This window comes from Piliocolobus tephrosceles, chromosome 7 (assembly GCF_002776525.5).
Source record: "Piliocolobus tephrosceles isolate RC106 chromosome 7, ASM277652v3, whole genome shotgun sequence".
Lineage (NCBI taxonomy): Eukaryota > Metazoa > Chordata > Mammalia > Primates > Cercopithecidae > Piliocolobus > Piliocolobus tephrosceles.
The window spans coordinates 122,371,497-122,399,274 of record NC_045440.1 but is presented as its reverse complement, the minus strand read 5'-3'; the positions used below and the strand labels follow the sequence as shown (position 1 = coordinate 122,399,274).

Here is a 27,778-nt window from a genome sequence, read left to right as displayed (position 1 = left end):
GGAAACCTCAGAGCCCCGCAGAGACAGCAGCCGCCTTGTTCCTCAGCCCGGTGGCTTTTTTTTCCCCTGCTCTCCCAGAGGCCAGACACTACCGCCCCACCCCTCAGGCCCCACCTCCCTGGGGGATCCTTTCCTCCCCAGCCCTGAAAGCGTTAACACTGGAGTTTTCTGCACACCCCCCGACGGCTCCCGCCCAAGCTTCCTAAAAAAGAAAGGTGCAAAGTTTGGTCCAGGATAGAAAAATGACTGATCAAAGGCAGGCGATACTTCCTGTTGCTGGGACGCTATATATAACGTGATGAGCGCACGGGCTGCGGAGACGCACCGGAGCGCTCGCCCAGCCGCCGCCTCCAAGCGCCTGAGGTTTCCTGGGACCACAATGAACAAGTTGCTGTGCTGCGCGCTCGTGGTAAGTCCCTGGGCCAGCCGACGGGTGCCCGGCGCCTGGGGAGTTTGCTGCCACCTGGTCTCCCAACCTCCCAGCGGACCGGCGGGGAGAAGGCTCCACTCGCTCCCTCCCAGGAGAGGCTTGGGGTCAGGCTGGAGCAGGAAACCGCTTTTAAGTTATGCCATGCTTCCCCTCGGGTGTCTTTTTACGCTGCAAAGTTCCTGCTGACTTTATGGAAGACAGACAGCGAGAGAGAGAGACAGACAGCGAGTGAGAGAGAGAGAGACACAGAGAGAGAGAGAGACAGAGAGAGAGAGAAGAGAACAAAAGAGAGAGAACTTTTTGTTTGAAGGTTTTTTTAGTCTTTAAGCTTTTGTCTTCATCTCAGAATATTAACGCCCTCATGTAGTCCATACTATCTCTGCTTAATGAACTTGGACTTTTATTATTAGTGGCAAAGAAGTGGTCCCTTAGATTCAAAGTTGGAAGAAGACGTTGGTCTTCTTAAAACCATTATAATTAGAATATAATTTGGATACATTGAATATGACATGATAGATTATTAGATTTTTCTAATGCAAATATGGGATATTTGGAATAATTTGGAGAAAAGATCTCTCTTTCACATACACACACACTTAACTGTGCAATTTAATGTTTTAATAAAATTTTATTGTTAAAATTATTTCACTTCTCAACTTCAATATACTGTGGAAAATATTGGCAGTATGTTATGTTCTAAAATATATCTAAATAATTGAAATTCCCTAAATAGGGCTAAAAATTGTTTTTAAAATGTTATTTGGAAAAGAAAGGAATCTCTGTAACATAGATTTTTTTTTTTTTAAAGCTTAGGTTTTGATCAAGTTAATAAGATTTGCATGTAAGTTTTTCTACGACCAATGACTTATTTTCTTTATGTCACTAGAGTGTAGGGTACATCAAGATATGAATCAGACATTTATGCAAGGCTAGGAAAAGCCATATTTAAGCCACATATGTGTTTTGGTTGTGTTTGAGTAAATGTTTGAATTTCAACCTCCAACCCACAAATAATGAATAGAAGGCTAGGTAGTCTTCCACTTAGTTCCTAGGATACAGAAACATAAATAAGTAAATAAATAGCAAAGACACTAAAGAACAGGTAAGTTGGATAGGAATCTACCCATAAGTATGTTAAAATACATATGTGTGTGTGTGTGTGTGTGTGTATGTGTAACTTCATCACTATAGATACTATGGAGAGCTTTTAAAAAAGTGAATCTTTATTGAAATATAACACATAGAGAGTTGTGCAAGTCGTAAGTGCCTAATGCAGTTTTTCTAAGTGAGCACTTGTGAGCTAGCACACAGATTAAGAAATATATTATCAGCACCTCAGGAACTCCCATCACTACTATGTCCATGGCAAGAACAATCGGTATTCTGATTGGAACACCATAGATGAATTTTGCTTGTATTTGAACTTTCTATAAATGGAATTTATTCAATTTTTTGCATTTGACTTCTTTCACTCAACTTTTTGTTGTGAGATTCATCTCTACTATAGGATATATAATAATTTGTCCATTTCCACTGCTGTATAGTATTCCATTGTATGGACACACCACAATTGATTTAATCATCCTAGTTTTGGGCTAGTATAAATAACGCTGCTGTTAATATGGGAACACTTTTATTCTTCCTAGCCCTTTTTATTGTTTCAAAGATTTAATTAATAATAAAAATACTAGCAATGAGCTAAATTTCAGGATTTCCACTAAATAATATAGGTTTCCACTTAGAAGTATCCATAAATGATAGTAAAATATTTTTATACGTGGTCTGTACAGGAAGATAGACATAATACTAGTTTTAGATGATACAGCATTATCAGAAGAGAAGACTTTTTGTTGTGAACACAGTAAATACTTTATATAGGAAGAATTTTGCTCCCTCTTTAGCTTCTGAGAGTTACTTTATTTTGAAAATGATTGCAAATGGACACTTTGTATTTACACATAGAGTCCAGATGCCCTTTTGTAAAACCAAGGTGCCATTGTAGGAACTAGAAGCACCACAGATATTTATTTCTTTATAATGGGCATTCCACTAGCACTAGGCATCAGGACAGTGTGAAAAGCAAGATGGACACTATTCCTGTCACCATGGACCCATAGTGTAATGGAGAAAGCAGATATTGGGCAAGTGATTGTGTATATAGAGTTGCAAAACAGAAACTAATGGGTGACTTGGGAATATAAAAGATTCTGCCCTATAGCATCTTATAAGGGAAGTTCCTAGTGCAGTGTTATCATGTGGACCAAGATTCAAATACCAGAAATACCAGTACCACCACTTACCTGAGAAATGACTGTGGCCAAGTTACTTCTTTCTTGAATTTTAGTTTTGTATTTTATAAAATGATAATAATGATATGCATATATCCAAGATACCCACGTAAAGTTTCTGCTTCATATCAACACTAGCTTCTAGCATGATGCTCACAGATAACTAACTATAGGACAATCTAGAGCCAAGTGAATTATGTAAACGAAGTGCTGATGATACTCAGAGGAGGGAGAGATAGCCATCTACTCTCATCCTGGAGGAGGGGTATGACGTTTCATTGTTGGAGATTTAAAATCAGGCATCCTGGACCAAAGAAGTGAGAAAAGGCAAGATTGTGTAGCAAAATAGAATTCTAGATTCTTTTTCTGAGAGCAGACGATATGCTGGTAGGTAAGCAGAGAAGGAGGTAGGAATGGGATGTTGTCATTAGTAATAATGTCACAGACATGGTTTTTCCCGGAATGTTCCTTAATGCAGTAAAGCAGAGGCCTTCTCTGCTTCACTCAGGCTTAGGTTTTAACTGATGGCTGAAACTTCCCATCATTTAGTATCAGAACTATCCATTGAACTTCTCAAAGCTAAGTTCTGAATTAATGTTATGATACTAGGAGTTGGGGTGGAGAAGTGGGCAGGGAGGGAGTAGATTTATTTTTTTCCCAGGAAAAATGTCTGGTCTGTTTTCCTGTAGGATAATGTTTTTGGGGGCTTTTTGTTGTTTTATAGTTGTTATTTTGGTTTCCTCTCCCTCCCCCTAGTGGTTAAGTTTTTTTTTTGTTTGTTTGTTTGTTTGTTTGTATTTTTTTGTTTTGTTTTAAGAGAATGAATACCCTGTAGTTTCTAGGAAAATCTGACAAACCCTCAATCCAAAACAGTCCTGATCCCTGTCCATAGCAACGTTCCTGGCCTGGGTCACCTAGCAACCTCCAGCACAATTTCTCATTTCAATCTAGTTTCAAATTTTACTTCTTAAGCTGAAACTACAGCTGTCAAATTCCATTGATTGGGGAAGTAAGGGTTCTGCACCAGATGGTTTATCCGGTTAGTTCTAGAAGGACAGCTATGGCAGTGTTGATCAAAGGGAACTAAACACACACTCAGGTACTTTTGCTCTCCTAGCCACTAACTTGCCTGCTGGGTTTTGCTCTTGGCAACCCTCAGCCCCCTGCTGGCATGTTCCCTTTGTGTGAAAGCTTTTTGTAAAAAGCATTATTTTCTCTAGCATCTCATTAACCAACAACATTTCCTTTAGTTTGAGTTTCTCCTTTGCAGCCAAAAAAGAAAAAGAAGAAGAAAAAAAAAGACTGGGGAATATTTTGAAGGGAAACAGTAATCTTACAAAAATGTATGTTTGCATGAAAGCCTTGACTGATGATGCCTAGCTGCTCCTTCTGTTGCTACAATGGAGCAGAGATGCCAAAATTATCAGGATATTTGTGTGGTTTACCCTGTAGGGCAGTAGTTCTCAATTATATCAGATTTCTTCCATGCACTTTTACAATAAATCCTTTGTAACAACCTCCTTGCTCTCCTGAAATGAAATTCAGAGTGCATATATTTTACCTGCACATATAATTTTTAAAAATCAATATACTGGCATAACTATACTATAAAGAGTAAGAAAAGGAAAGTAATTTATAATAAAATAGGCTTCACTAGAAGACATAAAGAAGTAGTGATGTGCTAGCATCTTTTTGTAAAATTGCCATGGACACATCACTAGGAATAAAGACTGGGGAACGTGTATAATATTGGTGACTCAAAAACATGGTCAGCATTGGCTTTGGTACTGTGATTTTCTGAAATGGTGAACAAATGTTGCTAGAGTTTTAAACAGAATAAGTTTTAATAATCTTCTATCACATTTTATCTTGTTAAATTCCTGAAAAATTATGGATAACAATCATGCAAAAAGCACTTTGTGTGTATATAAAATGGAGTTCTGATCTAGACTCAGATAATAATAAATAGGTTTTTTTATTTAGATTACTTATATCTGGGTCAATAGGACATGAACGTGTGTGGGATATGGGATTATTCTTCATTGTTCAGGATGTCCAGCAGCATACAGTCATTATGACCAGAGAAATGCCCCCACAGATTCCTAGAACTTCTCCTAAGGGATAGCACCACCTCTGTGGCAAAGGATGAGCTCTTTGCAAGCACAGATTTTCATCTTGTTCATTTGTAGCCCCAAGGTCTCCATAGTGCATGACACTAAGGTGTGTTTCCTGAGTCAAAGGAGCTATAAAGAGATCTGCTAGGGTGTTGGATAATCTACTAGCAATTTCCATGGATGTTCTAACAGAATTTAGCTTACTGCCAGATAGTTCACTTCTAATGTTGACTTTGATCTCTTTGAAAAGATACACATAACATCCTACCCACCTGACCAATATTTTAAATACATTTGTACATTCCTACTATAAAGGTTCATATCAATACCTTCACAAAAGCCCATTCTTAAGCAAGTAACAAAAATGAACCAGATTCATATATTGATATTTGGAGTGCAATCTAAGCCCGGCAGGACTGGTTTTCTAGTCTTCCCATCCAGCTGGGACTGTGTGCTATCTACTGAATAGAGAATACAGGTATACACAGCTACTGAGTGGAGAACAAATGGTGGTGGGTTTGGACATCAACTGTTCATTTTTGGTTTGATAAATTTTATGTTTATAACATGTCTCAGTAGAGATGTCAAGTAGGCATTTAGACATAAAATATTTCAGAGTGCAGGAGAAGGCTGGGCTGGAGATTAAAAAACATTGTGTCTCATCAGCCTAGAGAAGACTTTTGGAGCCCTGGAGAAGGATGACTTCACATGCCAAGACGGAAGAGTGTGAGGCTGCTCCCAGAGCACAATTCTGATATTGATAGTCTGGTAAACAAAATGCAAATATGAACAGCAGTAGCAGCCATGTTTAGAAAAGAAAACAAGAATCAAAATAAAACTTAGCAACCCACAATAGCAGGAACTAGTGAATCGGAAATCCTAGGAACATCCGTAAACTATCTACGCGAGAAGAAAGAGTGAGGTATGGCCAACTTGAAATAGATACAAGGACGGTGTTTTTATGTGACATGTAATTAGTTTTTGGAACTCACTACCACAGAATATTTTGGGGTAACTAGCATAGAAAGTCTAAAAAAAGGATCATTTTAGACAGTTGTAAGGGATAAGAATAGTGTTACAACACATTAGGTAAGAAACTGAGTGGTACCCACTCTCTCTCACATTTACCTGGCCTCTCTAAATGAATGATCCGAGGCTAGAACAGTCTACAGACAAAATGGTTCTTTCCAGCTACAAGTTGACATACTTTCCGAGGGGCTTGAGTAGTTTTTTTTTTTCACCCCAATTTCTCAGAAGCACCTGAGTCAGCCAGACCATAACTGAATAGAGGATGCAAGAGGAAATGAAATGTAATTCCTAAAGCCCTTCCAAAAAAAGTAATGGGCTGATAATGGCTTTGATTTACCACTTTATTGTTGTGATTTTTTAAAAAATTCACCTCTCTAGATTTATAGTCTTAATACTTATTAAAATATTTAATTTCCTTGAAGCAATCTTCTTTAAAAATAGAATCAATAGCTTTAAGATTTGTACTCCAATTCAGACTGGACCTTTTCTATAACAACCTCTTCAATAATCACCAATAAAATAGGAAAATAGGTGTCAAGATGAATTTAGATTCAAGACAAGACAGTGACTCATCTAAGCTTTGTGGCTGCCTTTAGTAAATCCAATTTTCTTCTCTGGTCTTTGATCCAGAAACCTCAAGTTCTCTTGCCATGTAATACTACTTTCTTGTTCCAAAAAATGATTTATTTTATTCTTAGAAATATGAATATCAGCACTCTATTCCTTAAAAAATTCTCCTGACCATCAATTTGCATCAATTTCACCACCACCACCATCACCAAAGAATGTAATTTAACAATTCAGTTGTGGGTCATGGTGACAATACTTTTGCAATGGCAGTGGCGAGAGGCAAGAGTTTCTCATTCTGAGACACATTCTTCTTGTCTTTTAGCCAACATGCACAGAAATGTGTGTATTTTTCATATTCCAATTAGTTAAAAGCCAGGTTCCAAAGTTCTCAGTTCTATTTAGTCTCTGAACTCTAATGGGTGACACCACTTCTATGGGTCTTACTTCCAGCATCGCTAAAATAGAGGTGTTAGAATAGGTGATATGTGGAAGGTCTGATGTAAAGATTTTGCCATCTGAATTAAACACACACACACACACACAAAATTGTGCATTATCTCCTGCTCAAAACATGCAAATATCAAATGTACTTGTCTATAAAAAACATTATAGGAGTGTTTTAAAATATTCTATTTTGTTGCCTTTGTCAAAGTTTATTCTGCCCCATTGGTTCATGTATAAGAAATCCTATTTAAATCAGTGAGACCACAAGATGAAGCAGCTTTTGAAATGTTACCTACTGTTAGGTAGTATTACTTATATATTTTAGAGTCACAAATTATTCTTTTAAGCCAAAAAATATCTTCTCATTCTGAGACACATTCTTCTTGTCTTTAGCCAGTATGCATAGAAGTTATGAATGTGCGTATTTTTCATATCCCATTTAGTTAAAAGCAGGTTCAAGACATCCCCTCAGGACTTACTGAAGAGATGTAATTATGGTCACTTGCAGTCTCCTTAGATGCATTGAGTGGAATTTTCTTTGAATTTGTATTCACAAGGAAGTACTTGACAACTGCACACCGTTCTTTGGAATAAATGTCAAACCCTCAGGCAGAATAAGCATGATAATGGGTATGTTGGCATATGACCATTAACAACTACACTTGAATAATATACCAGGCTGATGGACAGAAACCTCTGCACCCACGCTCTGTTTCATGTCTCTCCTTTTAATATCCAGTAAAAATGTAAAAAAAAAGAAGAAAAAAACCAACTAGATTGTGCTAAAATAAATGCCAATAGATCCCCATGAGCAATGTTTATGAGGATGGTGTATTTGTTAGTGCTCTTTGCCAGTTGTTCCCGGTTCTTCTGCCTTCCAGAAGCTTGGTGGGATTGTGTATCGTAGTTTCCTGATAAGGATGGGGTCAAGGAGAACATGAATAGTTCTGGCCAGTAATTCATGAGTTAAAATGATGTAAGTCACTTCCAAATTAGAGCACTTAATAGTTGATGTATACAGCCCTCCCAAAGTTTTTTGGTTTTCCCTTTTCCTCCTTGACAGCAAATCGGCAATATTTCAGGTGTTGGTTGCTATATCATCCTAGGTCCTGGACAGAAGACAATGTTAAGAGTCTTCAGTAGACCAACTAGGGACTTTACTGTGTCTGAGAAATAAACCTTTGTTGTTTTTAAGCCAGTGAGATGGTTGAAGTTGTTTATTGGCCTGACATAAGATCCAATCATCCTTGACTTATTCAGTAGCCAAATCCCAGTTATATCTGACCATTGGGGGGTAAGCAACTGCAAAGAACATTTACATAACCCAAAAGACTAAATCTGTGATTTTAGATTCTCCAACCCCTTCTTCATCAAAGCTATTGTTAGAAGGATTCATGAAGAAGGATCTCTTTTGCTTTCTGCTGCTGAAAATTCAAAAATTCAAAATTTAGATTACATAAAGTGTTAGCTGGGCTACAAAGTGGGAAGGTCAACAGACACTTAACAATAGACTCCAAATCAAACACCCTATTATGTGACAGTAAGCAAACAGGGATCCTGCTTTTCCTTGCTTCCAGTTGACTCTTCCTTTGTAGAAGTTCAGTTATCTTCATCTACAACTTCTACCCATTTAAGCCAAGCCAAAAGGAGGAAGCCATAAAATAGAAAGACACTAATCATTTTTAGAATAGGTACTGTATTTGGACCTTATATACCATATTTCACTTAATTTTCACAAAAAGCCTATGATGCAGAGATTAGTATCTCTGTCTCAAAGATAAGGAAATTGCGGTTCAGAGAAGTTACATAACTTTCCCTAATGTTACCCAGCTGAGAAATTTTTCTGCTCTATACTAGTGTATATATATTAGCTGAGTCCATTAAAAAATATCCATTAATTAGAGGAAAACCTCTGTGGATACCCTGAACTCAGAGTTTTCCACAGGGGTTAAGAATGCCCAGGATGGGGTTCATGAGGGTCAAATCCTTGGGTGAAGTGATTTTAGTATATTTCTCATCCTTTTTTCAGCTCCTTCTTCAAGCTTCAGGTGTTTACCATATTTCTTTTCTTCAGCAATTAAACGCCCTAGCCTTAGTGGACATGAGTCTAAGCCCAGATTCCCTAGGTAACAGAAGGTAAAACAAAAAACTTTGAGTACCTTTTAGAAAGTGCAGTCCTGGGGAAGCAGGAGTAAGTGTATGATGAGTAATGTAGAAAAGGAAGGAGAACAAGGGAGCAAATTACTGAGAAGCTATTGCTTAGTATAAATTGCAACCGATTACTCAATCTCATAGGACTGTCTTCCAGAGAGGTTGTGTAAAGTACTGTATTTTAGGACAAGAGAAGAAGGGAGAAGCATTTATTCACCAGTATGACTAGATAGGTGGATGGATGAATAGGTGAGTGGGTGGATGGATGGATGAATGGTCAAATAGGTAGGTAGGTAGGTAGATGGATAGATAGTAAATCATATTGAATATTGTGTTGTAGCTGGTCATTTATATGTCTGTCTTCTTCATAACTGCAAGTTCCCAGAGGGAAAAGTCAGTTGTTAAAGGCTTAGGTTCAGACAGGGTAGGATTTAAATCCTAGCTTGAATGTGTGCTAGTTCTGACACCTTTGAAAAGTCACTCAACTTCTTTGAGATTCGGTTTCTTTATATGTAAAATGGGGATAACCATATCTCATTAGAGATTGTTGCAGGGGATGATGGTAATAGCATGTGAATATAGAGCCCACTATACAATAATACAGCATACTAAGTTATTAATATTTGCCATATCACCCAGGGCTTCCAATATGATGTTTCGCTCATCATAGACATGCAGTCAATATCTGCAGGTTTAGCTTGGACTCTGTTTTAGTCCATCTCTTCTTCTAGTTTCTGTTCCATTTCATCATCACATGGCTTTTCATATCTAATTTTCACCAGCTGTCCATTGTCATATAATGATTGGGCTTTAATATAGGTCATTAAAAACCAAAAGGGATTCACAAGGTAATGTGACCAATGCATTATCTTCAAAGAAAAGCAACTGTAGAAATAAAATGGAACTTAAAAATTGATGCTCAAAAATATCAACATATAAAAATATTTTTCCAGTTCTGAGCCAGAATGCCAGGGATTGTAGCTGGAAGACCCTGAGGTAGTGGTGCTACCCTTGTGCTTGTCAGGTGGGCCTGAATGAGATAATTACAATGAAAAATTCAGCCATCCCTGCTGTTGAAATGGCTTTACAAAATTGATGCTAATTCTCAAATCTGATGATTAACAGAAGCCCAAAGGAAGAAATATTAAGATCTATGAGATAAAAATATGTGCGATTTCTGTATATCTTCTTGGGAAAGTTTTAAGCATATCCCTGCATTACAAGTTCTCTTTTCTCAGATTTTTTTGTTGTTTTTGTTTGTTTGTTTGCCTTCATTTGTTAATCTATCAAATATTGTCTATAACATTCCCGTTGAAGAAGCGAAAAAACATCATAAGCAAATTCAACCTAACAATTATGATTGATTCCAAACACAAACAAGGTATTGCTAATTAATTTAAAAGCCTTCAGACAACTAAAGGAAACTTCTGGAGGGAATAAAAATTACACTGAAAGTTAAATTTTACCTGAAGACAGTTTTCAGCCTCAAGGGAAGCAAAACCGTGTGGAATCTGGCCCAGTGACTCATCTAATAAATCATAATTGTTTGTGTTTCTTTTCCCCTGTTCACCTAGGAAAGCAGTTGGAAGCAAATCAGATCTGTATAGATGAACAGATTTAATTCATTTGCCCTTCCTGCCTTACCTAGAGACATAATCCTCGGCCAAACAACTGGCTATTGTGAAAACTATTGAGCAGTGGTAGACTCTCAGGTGGGGAACTGGCAGCAGTAGATAAACCTCTCCCATGAGTCATCTGCTCTTTTCACACATTTACCTTTAAAATGGAAGTTAAGAACAAATGGAACAGTACATACAAAACACCATGTGAGATGAAAGATGCTTTAAAAAAATCTCTTCCTTTAGGCACTTTTGGTCATCACTATCATTTTATAGATGAGAAAACTGCAGGCTTTGTGCTTGTCCTTGCGAATGTATCCTTTACATGGTGAATATTTATTGGCATCTGTATAATTCCAATGACCCTAATGACACATAGTAATCTATATGTCTATTGATTTGAAAAAAGTTAGATATATTGAATACTTGCCATGTGTAAGACACCATGCTAAGCATTTAAGAAATACGGAGACAAATTATTTTCTAGCTGAGTTTTCTAAACAAAGTCATGGCACTGCCTTGAATCATTTGTTTTACACCAAGAAAATGGTGCCAATTGGGAAGATACTGAAACTAATTTTATCAACAAATCCAAGGTGCTTTTTTTCTGGGGACAAGAATAGGGTAGATAATGAACTTATGGCACAATTTAGGTGTATTACTTCATACAGAACAAGAACCTTCAAAATGTCTCCAGAAATGAGTCTGATTTGAAATGCCTTCTACTTCCTACCTCCTGTGTAATTAGTATGTGTAATAATGTCTCATGACAGTCTGACCCATATTTCTTACCAAGTTTGTGTCCCTTCATTGATTTGAAATATAACAATTGTACTGAGGTAGGTAAAAATAAGGCTTATTTTTATTGTAGAGGTGAGATCATGGTTACTAAGTAGTGGTGGAGCTCAATTTGGAATTATGGTACGCAGAGTATAAATGCACGTGTCCCAGCTGAAAGTGCTTTTGTTAATTGATTGATCAAATTGCCAAGTTGTGCACTTTTTAAGAACTTACCCATTTAGCACCTTTATTTTTTCTTTAATACTTTAAGATCTAGGGTGCATGTGTACAACATGCAGGTTCGTTACATAGGTATGCATGTGCCATGTTGGTTTGCTGCACCCATCAACTCATTTACATTATTTCTCCTAATGCTATCCCTCCCCCAGCCCCCCAGCCCCCAACAGGCCCTGGTGTGTGATGTTTCCCGCCCCGTGTCCAAGTGATCTCATTGTTCAATTCCCACCTGTGAGTAAGAACATGCAGTGTTTGGTTTTCTGTCCTTGTGATGGTTTGCTGAAAATGATGGTTTCCAGCTTCATCCATGTCCCTGCAAAGGACATGAACTTATCCTTTTTTATGGCTTGCATAGTATTCCATAGTGTATATAGATTTAGCACCCTTTTTAAAATTCTCTGTGCTTTTTTTTTTTATCCTTCCCTTTTTCATCCTACCTCACCAAATGTTTATAAGTCTCAAGGGTTAACACTTTTGTCCTTTTTGGCTTGTACACAATTTCCTTGGGTAATGTCACTCCAGTCTCTCTGTTTCTAGAGCAATTTATGTGCTCATAACCATGAAAGCTGTGTCTTCAGCTGCTTTTCTGTCCTGAGTTCCCAATACATACTTCTAATTGTCTACCAGACATCATCACTTGAGTCTCCTATAGAAGGCAGATAAGATGTTCCAAATCAAATTCATTCTCTTTCTCCATAATTGTTGGCTCTTCCTGCTGCCAGTAATTAATGGCAACACCACATACCTACTGGCTAGAATTCATGGATGTGCTCTTCAATTGCTTCTTAGCACCACCCCCTCCCAATGCGACCAGCCAACATGTCATACCTATTCCTTCCTCTCCTTCTCCATTACCAGTACCCCTTACAGTTTCCAAACTCTTTCTCTATTGAGTCTTTTCTTGCTCTTCTTTCTCCCCTTTTATTCCTCCAATTGTTTTGCAGTGATTTGTAAGTATTTTACATCAGAATGGGCTTTTGGATGCATGCTAACATTAACTTATTCAACTCCACTTAGCCATATTCTCAGAACAGCAATTGTTTCAGTAAGTGCTTGTTGAATGAATAAATGAATTATTTGAGGAATGGAGGAAAAGGGGAGAGGAGGTATAATATAAGACTATAAAAATCAAATAAACTGACATTCACAGGAAGATGGTTTTTGATAACTTTCATGACTTATACTACAAGAGATCTTTAGTAAATTCACCATAGTATACATCCTGGATGTTTCCTTTCTTGGCTAAGATGAACTGTAAACTGACATGGTTTTCAAACTGACCAGAAGTTTAGCTAACTCTGGGTAGTCCTCAAATAGTTCTTTGTGGCAAAGATCATGACGAGGGATCACAAAAGGAACTCCCAAACCAACTGGTTATTTCAGACTTTGTGTGGGCTTCTTTTAATGAATTTCCCTAAATGGAAACCCACTGTGTCACTCATGGTTCTGCATACAGAGAGCAAGCCCAGTAGTATGGGACTGGCTACATTGCATAATGCAAAAATAAACTTGCTGGACCAAGTGTATTCTTTTGTTTCTTTAGGAAGACGCATACACCAGTAGAATTCTCTAGTCAAATCAATTGTGATCTGAGAAATTTTCAACTCAGTAGCTTTGGACAAGAGCTAGTCTTAGCACAAAGAAAAGTCAAGGTCGGTTTATCTGGACTTCAGGAAGGTTGTGATTGATCTCCTAACATTGGTGATCTTCTAACTCTATGCCCTTGAGACTGAATGAAAACTAAGCACTTCAGGGCTTACTTTTGGACTATGTATGAAGGAAATAGTGTAAGGGAAAGCATTTGGTAAATGTTAAAGGATTTGACCAAAAAATTCATTTTATATGACACATGCTCCAAGTTTGAATTCTGCCTGCACTAATTACTATGATGTGAAACAAGTTAATTACCCTGACTCATTTTTATAGTTGGTGAAGACTTAATGATAACAACAATGATTAAACATTCTAAGTAGGTGCAAACCAAAATATTATATACATTGTTTATTCTTCCACTGTCTGGCACAGAGTCGCTTTAATACATGTATGCTTGAATGAAACAGACAAAACAGGCCACCCATAGTGGCTCACACCTATAATCTCAGCACTTTGGAAGGCTGAAGCAGGCAGATTGCTTGAGCCCAGGAGTTCAAGACCAGCCTGGGCAACATAGCGAGACTCCATCTCAATAAAAATAAAATAAAATTGACATAGACAAAATAAAATTCCATGTTCAAAATACTTATTTTTTTCTTCTTGCATATACCATTATGATACTTTCCTACTTCTTAAATATGGGAAATTATCATTAGAAATTTGTATATTTGCGACCAACAGCTGAATGATTAATTGCAAAATCAGAGCATTTAATAAAAATTATATACATATATCGTAAATATTTTATTTTGACTTAAAACATTTAAGTAAACATTCATTCCTCTGTATTTTGAGATACAACTAACCTCCTTCTTAGAGACGGTGTTTGCTAAGTCTCATGCTGCCTTTCTTACAAAACCCCCTTCTGTAAGTATTACCCATTCATTCAGCTTTGGAACTTAAAGCTATTTATGAAACTAATTGATTAAATGATCCTTCTAGGTGTTTTCCCTGTCTTAACAGTTATCTCACCTATTCCAAATTCTGTAGTAGGTTGTTTTTTGTGTGTTTTATTTTGAGGGTAAGGGAAAGGCTTCATTTTTCTCAAGTCATTCCAAAGCATTCCATTTACTTTTCATAGAAAAATGTTTTTCACACTCATGTTTGTTGGTTTACATAATATTTAATTGAATTTCCTAATTATAGTTACAAGTAGCATAAACAGATTCAGAACTGACTTTTGTTAAGCATACAACTCCACTGGCAGGATCAAACATGAGCTGGCTTGCTAGAGGAAAGGCATAACTGATAAGCTGGGAAATCTGGTGATTTTAAAAGGGGAATGGAAGGCATGGGGGAATCTGAGAAGGGGCGTTAAAGAGTTCAGAAGGTAAAGAGTTCTGCAATGAAGAGGGATTTCACAAATAAAACAAGGTGGAACAAGAAGCATGAAGGGGATTAGAGCAAGACATTTTTTCCAAGTTTACTGGGTAATTAAACTATGAAACCAAAGGATAATACAATGATAGAGCTAGAAAAGGCATTAGAGAACAGCTAATTCAATTCACCCACCATCTTACCCACTACCACGGTCTGCTAGCATTTGATATATGAGAAAAGATGCTTAAGCTTAAAATGGAAAATTCTTTAACATTGCTCAACATTAAAAATGGAAGGCAAGGAGAGGGGCAAAGTTAGCTGAGATGGAACCTTAACTGTCCTTTGAAAAAAAGGAATGGAGGCTTCAGGAAGAAATTCTGGACTGATGAGAAGCACTAGATTAGAAGACTTTCAGGTTCTCTTCAAGCATAAGTGGTCTATACCAAAGGATGGGTAGCCAGGGAATGGGAGAAGGATGAAAGAAAGAACACAGAAAAAAAACATTTCTTTTTTAAAAGTCAAGCATAAAAGACAAAAAAATAGAGTAGCCTTTTGTTTTGTTTTGTTTTTGTTTTGAGACAGAGTCTCACTCTGTCGCCAGGCTGGAGTGCAGTGGCGCCATCTCGGAGTAGCTTCTTCTATAGACAGCACCTCATGCTTCGGCAGACACTCCTATGCATGTGTCCCAGCTTGGGCAGATGCTCACCAGGGGTCTGCATTTTACACAGAAATGAATTTTTAAGGTCTTATTAGGTTTTAAATATTATCAAGTGGCAAAGGGGCTGTATCCAATGTTAAGGTGATCTGTCCTGTGGCATATTTTCATTGCTTTTCCAGGAAATAAGCAGAAGAAACCGAGAGAAAGGACTGAGATGAAGAGCTCTATTAATCTTGCCCATTCTCTGTCCAGTAACTGAGTCCAGAAATTCTGTGTGGGAATTGGGGCTAACCAAAGATTGAGACCTAAACATCCAATTTTGGCCACACAGAGCCTGTCTTTTTACCAAAGTGGAAAAATCTTCAACTAAAACACAGAGGCCCAATTGACCTTGCTGAAAACAAGTTTGTAATTTCTCAAGGCTTTCCGAGTTTTAAAAATGTGTATGATTATTCCATGTGATAGCCTTAGAGACATTACCTTCATTAACATACTCTCTAATTCTTAAGTTGACCTTATTTCTTCATTTTCTCTGTGGGTTCCCTTTACCTCAACCTCCCTGTATCTTTAAGAAAGAGCAACAAATTTCTGAAATATGGTTTTTGGAAACCAACAATATCATGTCCAAATATCTAGAAAAATATAAATTGCATCAGTGTTCTTGGTCATATCTGTATTTATATGGCTTCTTGTAATGAAGATCACAAGCACCATCTGTGGAGTTTTCCCATCCTGTTCTCATTTTTTGGCAAGGAAGGAGAGTCCTGTGTTGATGAACAAATGGGCACACCTGAACCATGTTGAAATGGGAACGGGAAACCAGTGAGAAGTTCTGCTGGGGAAAACTTCAGGACTCCTACCTACCAGGATGTGACTCACTTAGCAGTGGCACTCAAGATAAAGGAAACCCTCCGGATCTCTATGCCAGGACTCTTGAAAGCAAACACAACTCTCAAAAGTGGCTTTCCAGGAAACTGAATGTGAACAGCAAGAGAAAATAGTATTTCTCATTACTTTCACAAGTTTTTGCAAGTTGAATCAGGAAATCTCATTTTATATTATTGAGAATTGTTTATACTATAGGAGCTCTGAATTATATATCATATATAATTCTTCTATATATTATAGGAGGATTAATTATATCATAGGAGCCCTGAAAGATGTCCCAGTATATATTCAAATGACAAACTAGCAAGAAAGTCAGACATGTCATCTTGCTTTCTTGCATTACTTTGATCATTTGCAATTATTTGCCATAATTATTTCTTATTATTGTCTGCATGCTCACTCAACTGTGAACTTGAAGGCAAGGACCATTTGTGTTTTATTCTTACCACATGCTAAGTTCCCTCCATGATGCCTGGTACATAGTGAATGCTCAATGAGTGTGTGTTGAATGAAGAAATAGGTTCCATCTATTTCTGAAAGATTCAGAACAAACCAGAGCTGCCACTCACTACTGGTCTATTTCTTTAATTTAGTGTCAACCCACTCCACCTGAGACAATTAAAAGCCCCAGGAAAATTCAAGAAGATGCTTTCACTAGAAACTCTTAGGTCAAGGGAGTGTCCAGAAAAGACCACTGAAGCACCTCTGAGCTTGCACTGAATTTTGCTTATTGTTGGTTGGGAGTTCCTTACATTATAGCACTCCCTCTCTTTGAAAATGGTCTCTGTGAAGAGGTCAATGACTCTGGATGAGATGTTTCATTCTTCTCTTCTGGTTTATCGACTCTTATTAGGTCAAATCAGCCCAAACGCTTGCCATGTTTTCATAAGAAGTGAATGAAGTTACTTTAGTTAAAATGTTCAAATGCTTATGAAAAGGGCCATTCTTTATCTTTGCCACCCCTAATTCAAAAGGGTGTGCTGTTTCCCCAGCTTGGTATGCTTTTTCCAGGTCAGGGGGTTCCTGTGAGATTTCCTGAATTCTGCAAAGAGAGTTTGGAAAAAATTATTGTTTGGTTTACCACCTCCCCAAAGCCTGAAAATAGTCAGTGTTGATCCCGGTACCAAAAACAAACAAACCACCCCCTACACACAAATAACACAGTTTCTTCTGAGCGTGTGATTCCTGTAATTAGTGTGAAGAACTACTTCACTGCTCCCTGGAAGACCTTTGGGGATCTAAATACAAGATAGAATACCCAGTTGAAACTGTCCTTCCAAGTGGCACACTTGTCCATGAAATCCTCTTTCCCCTACTGCACAGGCCTCTTCCTGCCATTATGTGTGGAAACTTCTGAACCCTGCCTGCTCCCTGAAATTTATCCCAGTACACCTGAAGAGATGTGGTCGTTTAATTTACTTAATATTTTCTTAGATGTCATTCACCTATGAGAGTCAAGACTGCTGATCAATATGATGTTTAGAGAAAATATCAACCTTACATTCGAGGAAACTTTTCCATGAATTGCAAGTTTATGGGAACAGGGGTCATGTCTGACTCACCAGCATATTCTTGGTGCTTGACACCTGGAAGGCATTCAACATATATCTGTTGCATGAATGATGATAGGAATGACTGTTGTAATCATGTACCTTCACATATCACCAACTCTTCAGTATTTTCTTGGAATCAAAAAGTCTTAGAATAGGAAAACCGAAAGAGGTATCCTTTATTCCCCAATATGAACACCCTACTTAGAAATGTTAATCTCCCTGTTTCCCCCTCCATGTTTCCAGGCTTCTTTACCTACTCTCTCTCCTTTTTTTTAAAACAATACTTGCATAATTTAGTATAATGTATTATTTTTACTCCTCTAATTGGATTAACTCCATAAGGTCAGGATTTCTTGATTCTTTTATTCAGAGTTGTATCCCAAGTGCCCAGAACAAAGCCTGGCACATACTAAGGACTCAGTAATTATCTGTCAAATGAATAAATGAAAAGATAAATTTTTAGTGTGCATCCTAGGCGTCAGAAGCACTGCAGGTGTTTTAAATCCCCAGGCCCAATCCCACATCAGTGGAATAGGAATACTTAAGGATATGAACCCCAGGAATCTACATTTTTAACAGGTGATTTTGGTGTAGCTGTTCTGAGAACAACCAGTTAATCCAACTCACTCACCTAGAGATAATCTTGAAACCCAAGAAGACAGTATCTTTCGGGTCACATGGTAATTCAGCAGTGCATCTAAGTGTTATAGTTCTATTTTGACGGGCTTTCTACTCCAGTCGTCTTTGAGCCTGGATTTTACTTAATATGTAAAATCCAGCAGATAGCACTGCTATCTGCATTCCTGGTCTTTGAGATTAAGCTCCTGGAGGCAAAAATTATGGCTTCTAAGCTTACTTTGTGGTAAATCTCATTAGGCTTAAGGTAATACAGGACTTTTTGAGTTAAATGATACTATTGCACATAAGAACAACCCTATTTTCATGCTAAGATGCCACTGTGTTCCTTTCTCCTTCTAGTTTCTGGACATCTCCATTAAGTGGACCACCCAGGAAACATTTCCTCCAAAGTACCTTCATTATGACCAAGAAACTTCTCATCAGCTATTGTGTGACAAATGTCCTCCTGGTACCTACCTAAAACAACACTGTACAGCGAAGTGGAAGACCGTGTGCACCCCTTGCCCTGACCACTACTACACAGACAGCTGGCACACCAGTGATGAGTGTCTATACTGCAGCCCCGTGTGCAAGGAGCTGCAGTACATCAAGCAGGAGTGCAATCGCACCCACAACCGTGTGTGCGAATGCAAGGAAGGGCGCTACCTTGAGATAGAGTTCTGCTTGAAACATAGGAGCTGCCCTCCTGGATTTGGAGTGGTGCAAGCTGGTACGTGTCAATGTGCAGCAAAATTAATTAGGATCGTGCAAAGTCAGATAATTGTGACAGTTTAGGAGAACACTTTTCTTCTGATGACATTCTAGGATAGCAAATTGCAAAGGTAATGGAATCTGCCAGGTAGGTACTATATGTCTGGAGTGCTTCCAAAGGACCATTGCTCAGAGGAATACTTTGCCACTACAGGGCAATTTAGTGACAAATCTCAAATGCAGCAAATTGTTCTCTCATGAGATGCATGATGGATTGTTTGTTTTTTGAAGAAACCAACTCGAGTTGCACTCCTGATAGTCTGATCTCTGTGTTTCACTTCAGCATGGACACCTTCAAACTGCAGTGCTTTTTGACAAACATCAGAAATGTTAATTTATACCAAGAGAGTAATTATGCTGATATTAATGAGACTCTGGAGTGCTAACAATAAGCAGTTATAATTAATTATGTAAAAAATGAGAATGGTGAGGGGAATTGCATTTCATTATTAAAAACAAGGCTAGTTCTTCCTTTAGCATGGGAGCTTAGTGTCTGGGAGGATAAAGACTATAGCAGCATCTCTTCAATGAGCTTATTCTTTATCTTAGACAAAACAGATTGTCAAGCCAGGAGCAAGCACTTGTCTATAAACAAAATGCTTTCTCTTTTGCATCTTGAACAGCATAGGGTAGGGCTCATGTGTATTGAATCTTTTAAACCAGTAACCCACATTTTTTTCTACCACATTTGTGAAGCTTCAGTGCAGTCTGTAACTTTTCATAGCTTGAGAAAATTAAGAGTATCCACTTACTTAGATGGAGGAAGTAATCAGTATAGATTCTGATGACTCAATTTGAAGCAGTGTTTCTCAACTTCAGCCCTACTGATATTTTAAGAAATATCTGGATTCCTGGGCTGGGCTCCCTTTTGTGGATAGCTGTCCTGTGCATTGTAGAATTTTAGCAGCATCCCTGGACTCTAGCCACTAGATACCAATAACAGCTGTCGTTCCCCCATGCAACAACCAAAAATGTCTTCAGACATTGTCAAATGTCGTCAGGTGGCAAAATCGCTCCCGGTTGAGCACAGAGTCATCAATGCTAAGTATTTGTAACTATTTTAACTCTCAAAACTTGTCATATACAAAGTCTAAATTATTAGATGACCAATATTTTAGGTTTAAAGGCATACAAATGAAATATATTCAAAAATCAAAATCTATTCAGTTTTTCAAATAGTGAATCTTATAAAATTAATCACAGAAGATGCAAATTGCATCAGTCTCTTAAAATTTCTCTTGGTATGAGTATTTGAGGGAGAATTGGTGTTATTTCCTACTTTTTATTGGATGGTACTTTGGGACTCAAAAGCTAAGCTAAATCGTGTGTGTGTTGTGGGGGTGTGGAATCCCATCCGATAAACGCAAATCCATGTAATTCATTCAGTAAGTTGCATATGTAGAAAAATTAAATGTGGGCTATGCAGCTTGGAAACTAGAAAATTTTGAAAAATAATGGAAATAACAAGGATCTTTCTTAAATAAGTATGAAAATCTGTTTGTAGAATAAAGCAAGCAGGCAGCCAGAAGACTCAGAACAAAAGTACACATTTTACTCTATGTACACTGGCACCACAGTGGGATTTATTTACCTCTCCCTCCCTAAAATCCCACACAGTGGTTCCTCTTGGGAAATAAGAGGTTTCCAGCCCAAAGAGAAGGAAAGACTATGCGGTGTTACTCTAAAAAGTATTTAATAACCGTTTTGTTGTTGCTGTTGCTGTTTTGAAATCAGATTGTCTCCTCTCCATATTTTATTTACTTCATTCTGTTAATTCCTGTGGAATTACTTATAGCAACCATGGTGAATTCTCAACTGTAAAGCCAAATTTCCCATCATTATAATTTCACATTTTGCCTGCCAGGTTATAATTTTTATATTTCCACTAATAGTAATAAGGTTAAATCATTGCTTAGATGGATAGATCTTTTTCATAAAAAGTACCATCAGTTATAAAGAGGGAAGTCATGTTCAGGAAGGTCATTAGATAAAGCTTCTGAATATATTATGAAACATTAGTTCTGTCATTCTTAGATTCTTTTTGTTAAATAACTTTAAAAGCTAACTTACCTAAAAGAAATCTCTGACACATATGAACTTTCCATTAGGATGCATGACAGGTATGTATCTGAAGAATGACAAGATTCTTAGGCTTGGCACAGTGGCTCACACCTGTAATCTAAACACTTTGAGAGGCCAAGGCGGGCGGATCACCTGAGCTCAGGAGTTCAAGACCAGCCTGACCAACATGATGAAACCCTCTCTCTGCTAAAAATACAAAAATTAGCTGGGCGTGGTGGTGCACGCCTATAATCCTAGCTATTCAGGAGGCTGAGACAGGAGAATTGCTTAGAACCCTGGGGGCGGAGGTTGTCATGAGCTGAGATCCCACTACTACACTCTAGTCTGGGTGACAGAGATGAAACTCTGTCCCCACTGCGGTCCCCCCTCCTTTTCCCCCCAAAAAAGATTCTTCTTCATGCAGAACATATGACAGTCAACAAAGGGAGACCAGGGTCCCGGTGTTCAAGTCACTTATTTCCAGTAAATTAACAATGAAAGAACACCATGGAATCCCTGCCCAAATACCTCTGCTTATGATATGGTAGAATTCGGTGTAGAGTTGGATCCCATTTAAGGAGTAGGATGTAGCAGGAAAGTACTAAAAACAAACACACAAACAAAAAACCTCTCTTTGCTTTGTAAGGTGGTTCCTAAGATAATGTCAGTGTAACGCTGGAAATAACATTTAATATGTGAAGGTTTTAGGCTGTGGTTTCCCCTCCTGTTCTTTTTTCCTGCCAGCCCTTTGTCATTTTTACAGGTCAATGAATCATGCAGAAAGGAAAGAGACAGGAGATGAAACTAGAACCAATCCATTTTCCCCCTTTTTATTTTCTGGTTTTGGTAAAAGATACAATGAGGTAGGAGGTTGACATTTTTTATAAATGAAGTTTAATAACTTTCTGTAGCTTTGATTTGTCTCTTTCATATTTGTTATCTTGCATAAGCCAGAATTGGCCTGTAAAATCTATATTTGAATATTGAAGTCTAAATCTGTTCAACTAGCTTACACTAGATGGAGATATTTTCATGTTCAGATACACTGGAATGTATGATCTAGCCATGTGTAATAGACTCAAGTGCTTGAAGGTATTTATTTTTAATAGCATCTTTAGTTGTTGACTGGTTCAAGTTTTTCTGCCAATGATTTCTTCAAATTTATCAAATATCTTTCCATCATGAAGTAAAATGCCCTTGCAGTCACCCTTCCTGAAGTTTTAACGACTCTGCTCTTTCAAACAGTTTAAGCAAATAGTATATGATCTTCCATTTACTATGTAACTTAACTGCAGGCTTACGCTTTTGAGTCAGCGGCCAACTTTATTGCCACCTTCAAAAGTTTATTATAATGTTGTAAATTTTTACTTCTCAAGGTTAGCATACTTATGAGTTGGTTCACAATTAGGATTCAGGAAAGAAAGAACTTCAGTAGGAACTGATTGGAATTTAATGATGCAGCATTCAATGGGTACTAATTTCGAAGAATGATGTTACAGCAGACACACAGCAGTTATCTTGATGATTTTCTAGGAATAATTGTATGAATAATATGGCTGACAACAAGCCCTTACTGCCACTCAGCAGAGGCTGGACTAATGAACACCCTACCCTTCTTTCCTTTCCTCTAACATTTCATGAGTGTTTTGTAGGTAACGAGAAAACCGACTTGCATTTGTATTACAAGGAGAAGAAACTGCCAAAGGGGATGACAGTGGAAGTTTTGTTCTCTGTCTAATGAAGTGAAAAATGAAAATGCCTAGAGTTTTGTGCAACATAATAGTAGCAGTAGAAACCAAGTGAAAAGTCTTTCCAAAACTGTGTTAAAGAGGGCATCTGCTGGGGAAGGATTTGAGGGGAAGGTACTAAATTGCTTGGTATTTTCTGTAGGAACCCCAGAGCGAAATACAGTTTGCAAAAGATGTCCAGATGGATTCTTCTCAAATGAGACGTCATCTAAAGCACCCTGTAGAAAACACACAAATTGCAGTGTCTTTGGTCTCCTGCTAACTCAGAAAGGAAATGCAACACACGACAATATATGTTCTGGAAACAGTGAATCAACTCAAAAGTGTGGAATAGGTAATTACATTCCAAAATATGTCTTAGTACGATTTTGTATATCATCTCTCTCTGAATTGAACACAAGGCCTCCGGCCACATTCTTAGTCAAACTCACATTTTCCCTTTCTTGAACCTTAACCAGCTAAGGCTATTCTTGATGGATCACTGCTAAAGCTACAAATCAGAATCTCTCAAAAAGTCATCTTCTCACAGATAATACCTCAAAGCTTGACTTTCTCTCCTTTCACACTGAAATCAAATCTTACCCATGAGCCACGGGCAGTGTCACGTTTGCCACTGAGATGGAATTAGGAGAGTCCAAATTGTAGAATTCAAGTTATATGTTATTACTTTCAAGAATGTCTGTATTATTAGCTAAAGTATAAATTGGCAACTAAGAAGCAAAGTGATATAAAAATGATGACAAATCAGGCCAGGCGTGGTGGCTCATGCCTGTAATCTCAACACTTTTAGGGGCCAAGGTGGGCAGATCACTTGAGGTCAGGAGTTCAAGACCAGCCTGACCAACATGGTAAAACCCCATTTCTACTAAAAATACAAAAATTAGCTGGGCATGATGGCAGGCACCTGTAGTACCAGCTACTTGGGGCTGAGGCAGTAGGATCGCTTGAACCCAGGAGGCGGAGGTTGCAGTGAGCTGAGATTGTGCCATTGCACTCCAGTCTGGGCAACAGAGTGAGATTTCATCTCAAAAAAAAAAAAAACAAGACAAATTAGAAATGTGTACTTGGCTTTGTTACCTACGATATTAGTATATCAATTGCATGGAAGTTCCAAGATACTCTGGTCGTGTTAAGCTCTTCACTGGGTACAGGTCACTAGCATTAAGCTCAGGTTATTTGAATGCATTCCACGGTAGTGATGACAATTCTTCAGGCTAGTGTGTGCGTTCACCTTGTCACTCCCACTGCTAGACTAATCTCAGACCTTCACTCAAAGACGCATCACACTAAAGATTATTTGCTTTTTTGTGTTTAATTAAGCAATGGTATAAACCAGCTTGACTCTCCCCAAACAGATTTTTGTACTACAAAGAAGTTTATGAAGCATAGGAAAGTGAATTGATACATATATGAGATTCTAACCTAGTTCCAACATTTTTTCATTGTGTAATTGAAATCATACACAAGCCATTTAGCCTGTTTTCTTATCTTAAAAAAAAAAAATGAAGGAAGGGGTATTAAAAGGAGTGATCAAATTTTAACATTCTCTAATTCATTTTTAATTTTACTTTTTTAATGTATTGCACACTTACTATGTGGTACTGTGCTATAGAGGCTTTAATATTTACAAAAACACCGTGGACGTTGCTTCAGATGAATATAGGTAGTGGAACGGCAGAACTAGTATTCAAAGCCAGGTCTGATGAATCCAAAAACAAACCCCCATTACTCCCGTTTTCTGGGATATACTTACTCTACCCAGATGCTCTGGCTTTTGTAATGCCTATGTAAATAACATAGTTTTATGTTTGGTTATTTTCCTATGTAATGTCTCCTTATATATCTGTATCTATCTCTTGCCTTATTTCCAAATGTAAACTATATGTCTAGATGTGGGCATAAAATAACATACTATTCCAAATTACTGTTCAAATCCCTTTAAGTCAGTGATAATATTTGTTTTGACATTAATTGTGAAGTTCCCTGTGGGTAGTAGGTAAACCTTTAACAGAATGTTAATATTTGTATTCTTTATAAGAATTTTTGGCTGTTACTTATTTATAGCAATATGTCATTCTAATTAGACATTTACTAAACTTGCTCTTAAAAACGACGCCCAGCAAAGAACATTAGAAGGAACATAAGCTTAGCTGGTCTCTGCCACTAAGACCAGCCAACAGAAGCTTGATTTATTCAAACTTTACATTTTAGCATATTTTATCTTAGAAAATTCAATTGTGTTGGTTTTTTGTTTTTGTTGGAATTGAATAGACTTTCAGAAATCCAATTGTTGAGTAAATCTTCTTGGTTTTCTAACCTTTCTTTAGATGTTACCCTGTGTGAGGAGGCATTCTTCAGGTTTGCTGTTCCTACAAAGTTTACACCTAACTGGCTTAGTGTCTTGGTAGACAATTTGCCTGGCACCAAAGTAAATGCAGAGAGTGTAGAGAGGATAAAACGGCGACACAGCTCACAGGAACAGACTTTCCAGCTGCTGAAGTTATGGAAACATCAAAACAAAGACCAAGATATAGTCAAGAAGATCATCCAAGGTATGATAATCTAAAATAAAAAGATCAATCTGAAAAAGTTTCCACCAACTGATAATGTAGATGTGATTCCAAAAATAGTTATACAAGGTTTTGTTCTCACCCCTGGCTCCTCAGTTTCCTTGTAAAGTATGTTGAACACTCTAAGAGAAGAGAAATGCATTTGAAGGCAGGACTCTATCTCAGGGAATCTGCTTTCAGATCCCTTAACTCTTCTGTAAGCCGTCCTTCTAGACTACCAAGGAGAAGTTCTATAACAACTTTGAATCTTACATTGCATCTCTACCAAGAAGCTCTGTCATATTTACTTGGTAATTTTCTCCAGGTAGGCTCTAGGTAGCTTGCAAATATCCTCTTATTAATCCTCATGATATGGCCTGTATTAAAATTATTTTAATAGCATATGTTATGAGAATTAATGAGATAAATTCTGAAAAATGAGACTCTTGTAGGAAAAAGCTAGTTAAAGCAAAACATTCTCACATTTTATAGGTTTATATAAAGATTCTCCTTTAGAAATGGTGAGAGAGAGAAATAAAGAGAGATAGGGAGAGAAGTGGGAAAGAATCTGAAGAAAAGCAGTTTCATCCAGTGTGGACTGTAAGTTTTAGGACACATGATGGAAAGAGTTCTAACTTCAGTAAGCACTGGGAGGACATGCTAGAAGAAAAAGGAGGGAGGGTTTCCATAATGCAGACAGGGTCAATGAGAAATTCATTCTGGTCCTCACCGGTAGTTAAGTGACTGTATAGTCTTGCACTACCCTAAAAAACTTCAAGTGTCTGAAACCGAGGTAACAGATTTCAGGAGACCAACATCTTTGAGAGCTGAATGCTTTTGTTTATGCAAAGAGTAAATTTTTATTCTGTTTTAGGCAAACCAAAAGTATTCTTTGAACGTATAATTAGCCCTGAAGCCAAAAGAAAAGAGAAAATCAGAGACTGTTAGAATTGGAAGCGACCAAATTCCCTATTATATAAATGAGGACATTTTAACACAGAAAGATGAACTGATTTGCCTTAGGGCTCATAGATACTAAATGACTCACGTCATTAATAGAAATGTTAGTTCCTCCCTCTTAGGTTTGTACCCTAGCTTATTACTGAAATATTCTCTAGGCTGTGTGTCTTCTTTAGTTCCTTGCCCTCATGTCTTTGGGTTTTCAGATATCCTCCTCATGGAGGTAGTCCTCTGGTGCCATGTGTATTCTTTAAAGACTAGTTAGAGCAATGAACTTATCAACTAGCACCTACGAATGAAACTTTATATTACGAAGTAGCTAACTTGAATACTTTCCTTTTTTTCTGAAATGTTATGGTTTTAATTTCTCAAACTTCTTCTTAGAAAACTGAGAGTGATGTATCTTATTTTCTACTGTTAATTTTCAAACTCAGGGGCTTCTTCCAAAGTTTCGTTGGATGCCAAGAATATATAGCATATTATCCTATTATAACAAAAAATATTTATCTCAGTTCTTAGAAATAAATGGTATCACTTAACCCCCTCTCAAAAAAGAGAAAAGGTTATTAAAATATAATTATGAAATTCTGTGAGAACCTTTTGCCTCAGGCTGGTTTTATGATGGCATTGGATGAATATAAATGATGTGAATACTTCTTTGGGCTTTTGCCTTATGCAGATATTGACCTCTGTGAAAACAGTGTGCAGCGGCACATTGGACATGCTAACCTCACCTTCGAGCAGCTTCGTAGCTTGATGGAAAGCTTACCTGGAAAAAAAGTGGGAGCAGAAGACATCGAAAAAACAACAAAGGCATGCAAACCCAGTGACCAGATCCTGAAGCTGCTCAGCTTGTGGAGAATAAAAAACGGCGACCAAGACACCTTGAAGGGCCTAATGCACGCACTAAAGCACTCGAAGACGTACCACTTTCCCAAAACTGTCACTCAGAGTCTGAAGAAGACCATCCGGTTCCTTCACAGCTTCACAATGTACAAATTGTATCAGAAGTTATTTTTAGAAATGATAGGGAACCAGGTCCAATCAGTAAAAATAAGCTGCTTATAACTGGAAATGGCCATTGAGCTGTTTCCTCACAATTGGCCAGATCCCATGGATGAGTAAACTGTTTCTCAGGCACTTGAGGTGTTCGGTGATATCTTTCTCATTAACAATGACTAATTTTGCCACAGGGTACTTAAAAGAAACTATGATGTGGAGAAACAACTAACATCTCCTCCAATAAACCCCAAATGGTTAATCCAACTGTCAGATCTGGTCCGTTATCTACTGACTATATTTTGCCTTATTACTGCTTGCAGTAATTCAACTGGAAA

General features: G+C 37.6%; 1 protein-coding gene across 1 annotated transcript; it reads left to right on the top strand.

The window, feature by feature from the left end:
- Window positions 1–27,778, top strand: TNFRSF11B (TNF receptor superfamily member 11b). Its single transcript, XM_023223113.1, has 5 exons — window positions 1–409; window positions 18,713–19,082; window positions 23,075–23,266; window positions 25,260–25,484; window positions 27,121–27,778. Exons 1-5 carry the CDS (start codon window positions 299–301, stop codon window positions 27,507–27,509), a joined length of 1,287 nt encoding a protein of 428 aa, XP_023078881.1. The 5' UTR covers window positions 1–298; the 3' UTR covers window positions 27,510–27,778.

What these genes read in the sequence shown, in the direction of transcription:
- TNFRSF11B (XM_023223113.1), top strand. Translation starts at nt 299, where the DNA reads ATGAGCGCACGGGCTGCGGAGACGCACCGGAGCGCTCGCCCAGCCGCC. An exon ending in TGCTGTGCTGCGCGCTCGTG is followed by an intron (nt 410 to 18,712) that starts GTAAGTCCCTGG and finishes TTCTCCTTCTAG; the next exon opens with TTTCTGGACATCTCCATTAA. An exon ending in AGTCAAGAAGATCATCCAAG is followed by an intron (nt 25,485 to 27,120) that starts GTATGATAATCT and finishes TGCCTTATGCAG; the next exon opens with ATATTGACCTCTGTGAAAAC.